Source organism: Apaloderma vittatum, unplaced genomic scaffold (genome assembly GCF_000703405.1).
Source record: "Apaloderma vittatum isolate BGI_N311 unplaced genomic scaffold, ASM70340v1 scaffold21258, whole genome shotgun sequence".
In the NCBI taxonomy this organism is placed as follows: domain Eukaryota; kingdom Metazoa; phylum Chordata; class Aves; order Trogoniformes; family Trogonidae; genus Apaloderma; species Apaloderma vittatum.
Window position 1 is genome coordinate 28,431 of NW_009731572.1, and position 4,068 is coordinate 32,498.

The 4,068-nt window shown below is 48.6% G+C and overlaps 1 protein-coding gene across 1 annotated transcript in view; it reads left to right on the forward strand.

Annotated features, from left to right (window-relative positions):
• The window catches only part of ABHD12 (abhydrolase domain containing 12), a gene marked incomplete at its 5' end in the record, with an annotated part of 22,392 nt that extends 19,480 nt beyond the window's left edge, over positions 1-2,912 (forward strand). The window contains 4 exons of the mRNA XM_009875244.1: positions 364-446; positions 1,491-1,569; positions 1,832-1,959; positions 2,358-2,912. Coding sequence (XP_009873546.1) covers positions 364-446; positions 1,491-1,569; positions 1,832-1,959; positions 2,358-2,397 — 330 coding nt within the window. The remainder of the gene's footprint in view (positions 1-363; positions 447-1,490; positions 1,570-1,831; positions 1,960-2,357) is intronic.
• Between the last annotated feature and the right edge of the window lie 1,156 nt (positions 2,913-4,068).

Sequence of the window (4,068 nt, forward strand, 5' to 3'; positions counted from 1 at the left end):
TGCTCTCAGCAGTGGACAGCCCATTCTTCTTGTGCTATAGCATCTCTGTTGCAGGAGGGTACTTTGTGGGCTGTGAGCAAAACAATGGCAAAGCTTTCTTCCAGGAAGACTGTTGCCAGCAGCAGAATGGTACCTAGCGAGCTTGACCGTACAAGCACCCAGCAAGCCTGTTTCTGAGCAGGCTGATAAGATGGGCTTGAAACAGGAGAAGAAAAATAATGGTGGAAACATGGAACATCTCACTGCACAGAGCATAACCAAGAGCCAAGGGATGTTACTGGGATGGCAGTGGCCTACCCCTTTACTGCTCTCTGTAGAACTTTCATGCTGGTGCCTGCCACTAATGTAAATTTTTTCTCTCAGATATACAGATACTTCCCTGGGTTTGACTGGTTCTTCCTTGACCCCATCACGACAAGTGGAATTAAATTTGCGAACGATGAGAAGTGAGTTCCCTCTTTGCTGGGGTTTCAGCTGTGGCTGCAGTGAGCCATGGCAAGCATCAAGGAGGATACACTTCAGACTGCACTCTCTGCTTTCTTCTTTTGTTTTGGTTTAAGCATTAGACTTGCTGAAGGAATTCCAGTTACTCTCGTAGCCCTGAGTGCAACACAGCTTTGCACTGTGGAAGTCCTTCTTTTTTAATTGTTCTTAATAAGGACAGATGGAACAGAGAGCAGAGAGACTACTCAGGGGTATGCTAACTTGGTCCATGTGATTGATGCTTTTCAAGTGTATGTTACACATTAAACCGTAGCATTGGGACATGGAAAGTCTGGGAAGATTTCTCTGCTGTGTGTTTGCATAAGCCAGCCTGTGTGTAAGAACACTGATTCTTTTCACTGAGCCTTTCATTCAAAAGCCTGAGCATTTGTGAGTTTGGTTTCCAGTACTGATACTAAACCAGGCCTTGTGGGATGATGCTTTGCAGCAGGGTGAGCCACTTTTCTATGATCTAAGCAGCAAATAGCTTTTGCAAGCATGCCCTTCACTAGTAAATTTTATACAAATCAAATGATTGGTGCCCAGATAGTAGCATTTTCAAAATCTGAACTGCAGTTAATGACCCACAGGACACATTTGTCATTGCAGTTTCCTTGAAAATAGCAGCCATCCAGTAGCTGAAGAGGGCCGACAAAAGCTGGGGAGGGACTGTTTCCAAGGGTGTGTAGCGACAGGACAAGAGGCAATGGTTTTAAACTACACAGGGTAGATTTAGATTAGACATCAGGAAGAAGTTATTTACCCTGAGGGTGGTGAAACACTGGCACAGGTTGCCCAGAGAGGTGGTGGAGGCTCCATCCCTGGATAGGCTTGATGGGATTTTGGAGCAACCTGATGTAGTTAAAGATGTTCCTGCTCACTGAAGGCAGGTTGGAGTAGATGACCTTTGGAGGTGCCTTCCAGCCCAACACATTCTATGATTCTATGAAATTCCAAGAGTGGTGGGATTGCTCTGGGCCTTTGTGACGCTGTTGTCTCTCTTACAGTGTGAAATACATTTCCTGCTCCCTGCTCATCCTTCATGCCGAGGATGACCCAGTGGTACCATTTCATCTGGGAAAGAAGGTACACATGCGACTCTGCAAACTGAGCTGGTGGGAGGAACTGGTGTGATTGGAAAGGCAAAAAGTCAGCAATAGCAAGGTTTTTGTAGAAATGCGTAGCCTGAAGCGTGTTGGAGGTGGCAAATCAATAGTGAAATGGAGCTAGAACTAGCAAATCTGGTCAAGCCAGGGCCCATAACCCACCCCTGTGAGGGGTGCCGGTTTGGCAGGGGTAGCTGGTTTGGAGCGACGCGTGTCCCTCACCTGCCTCCCTTTGAACTCAGCTTTACAACATCGCTGCGACGTCACGGAGTTTCCGAGACTACAAGGTCCAGTTTGTTCCGTTCCACACAGACCTCGGCTACCGGCACAAGTACATCTACAGGAGTCCAGAGCTACCTCGAATACTGCGGTAACAGAGCAGCCAACCAGGGTCTTCTCTAGCTTGGGGTGGGGGGGGTGGGGCTTAGAGATTTGGGGCACACTGCGTGTCCCCTGTATTGGGAAGCTCTTCTGAAAACCCCTTTGGTCTTCAGACTGGATGAGATACTAGAGGTGGCTTAACACAGAGTCAGAGCTCTTTGCAGCTCCCTGCAAAGCAGGTTTTGGGAAGGGGAGCCACAGAAAGCTGGGACCACTTCTCCCTGGCTCATCTCTGCTGATGGCTGAGAGCAAAGCTCAGGGCCGTTCCCCGTAGCTGCAAGTGCTTGGGCTGGAGTATGTGCAGGGGAGCGGGAAGACTTGCAGGCTGCAGCGTGCACCTGAGTGTGGGAGAGCCGAGTGTGACTGCTGTGTCGTTTCCTTTCCTAGGGAATTCCTGGGAAAATCTGAACACGAGCATCATCACTGAATACTGGCTGCTTGGCAGCAAAGAGATTTTCCTTTCTTTCCTTCCTCTCTCTCCTTTTCCTCCCCTCTCCCTGTGGGCCCGTCTGCCATTCTTCCATCCCTGGCACTAGAAAAGGCCAGGGACTCTCGCTCTAATCCTGATGCGTACCCTTGGCAACTTGGCAACTCCAGCTCCCGGCATCAGCGTCTGCGATGGTAGAAGAAAGAAGTTGTTGGCTTCTTTTTTGACATGGATGGAGGGGTGATAACAGCCCAGGAGCCAGTACCAAACCATGAAAAGTGTAAGCACAACAAAGCCTGGCCAATCCAGCGTGGTACCCCTGAGGACAGACATTCCTAGGACGTGTGTCATGACCAAGGGTGTTTCTTTCACTTTTAAACACTGCTGCTGTTTTTGGATCACATAGAGACTCATTTGTAGATGAATGGCTTCTGCTGTGTCTCCATACCACAGTTGTCTTGCTTGAGTTTGAGGTGTTCTATTTCTAGGAAATACGTGTTTTGCCTTTCCTTTTCGCTAAGTGGCTGTAATTACAAATAGAAGGAAGATCCAGGTGGTGAGAAATTTTTATTTAGCTCTTCAGTCGCAATGTGTTGCAAGTGTTGGGCTAATTGCACACATTTGGAAATAAAATGAAAGATCTTTTTTATTTTTTTGTTCCTCCTTTTCAAACATCTATTTAATGGAAAAGGTTAGTGCCCTTTTATCTTTTATGAACGTCATTTCTCCTCCCATCCCTGCTATCCTCTGTGGAGCTCATCCAATACACTTCCTAACAGGACCGAAGGGACTGATTTCTAACTTGGGCATTTAAGCCAGAACAAGTGAGATAACTTAGTTTTGCTTGACCTCCCCCTTCCATGAACAGTGTGGGCCCAGGATGTGGGAATGGATGTCTTCCATTCCCCCCGTACACAGCCAGACAGATGTGTGCTTCCTTTGGGGGGGAACAACAGGGCTTTTTCCTCAACTACCTTTTAGGTCAAGTTTTCCTCTTCCTGGTGGCTACAGCGTTGCTCTGTAGTTACAAGCAGGCAGTGATGTGCAGTTTTCCATGCAGAAATAAGTCTGTGGAGTCCCTCCCCACCTCTTCCTCCACCTCCAGTCTGTGCTCTGGGCATCCCAGTCAACCTCACAGCCACAGTTGGAGCATGTTGTCTGGGAGGCAGAAGTGGAAATGAGCCTCTCCCGTGGGGAGAGGTTCTGGGGATGTCCCTTCCCTGCATGGGGCTAGAACAGGGGCTGTTCTGAGCTCTGTGCTGGGACAGGAGAGGGTCATATGCTGACCTTGCCCCCTGTCAGTCTATATAGGCAATACCAGGTGCTGTAGGTTTAGTCACTAGTGCCCAGCGAATTGTGCTGGCCAAGGGGCCTGTTCAAGGGTGTACAGCATAGTATAAACTGCTCAGCATGCATCCAGGTTTATCTGCAGGCTCACCCTAGTTGCAAAGCAGCCAGTAGCTTGTTTTCGTACTGAGATTCTTCTGCCGTAGTGTGGTTGTCCCCGAGGTTTCTGACCCACGATACTCATAACCTAACTGTGCCACTTAAATTATGTTTGACGCACTTGTATTTATTGCACTGACAGAAGAGAAACACTTACTTGGCTCTGGAGGGTGATGTGCACATTCCAGCTAACGCTGCTACTGGCAGGCGGCTTTGGGGGCCCGG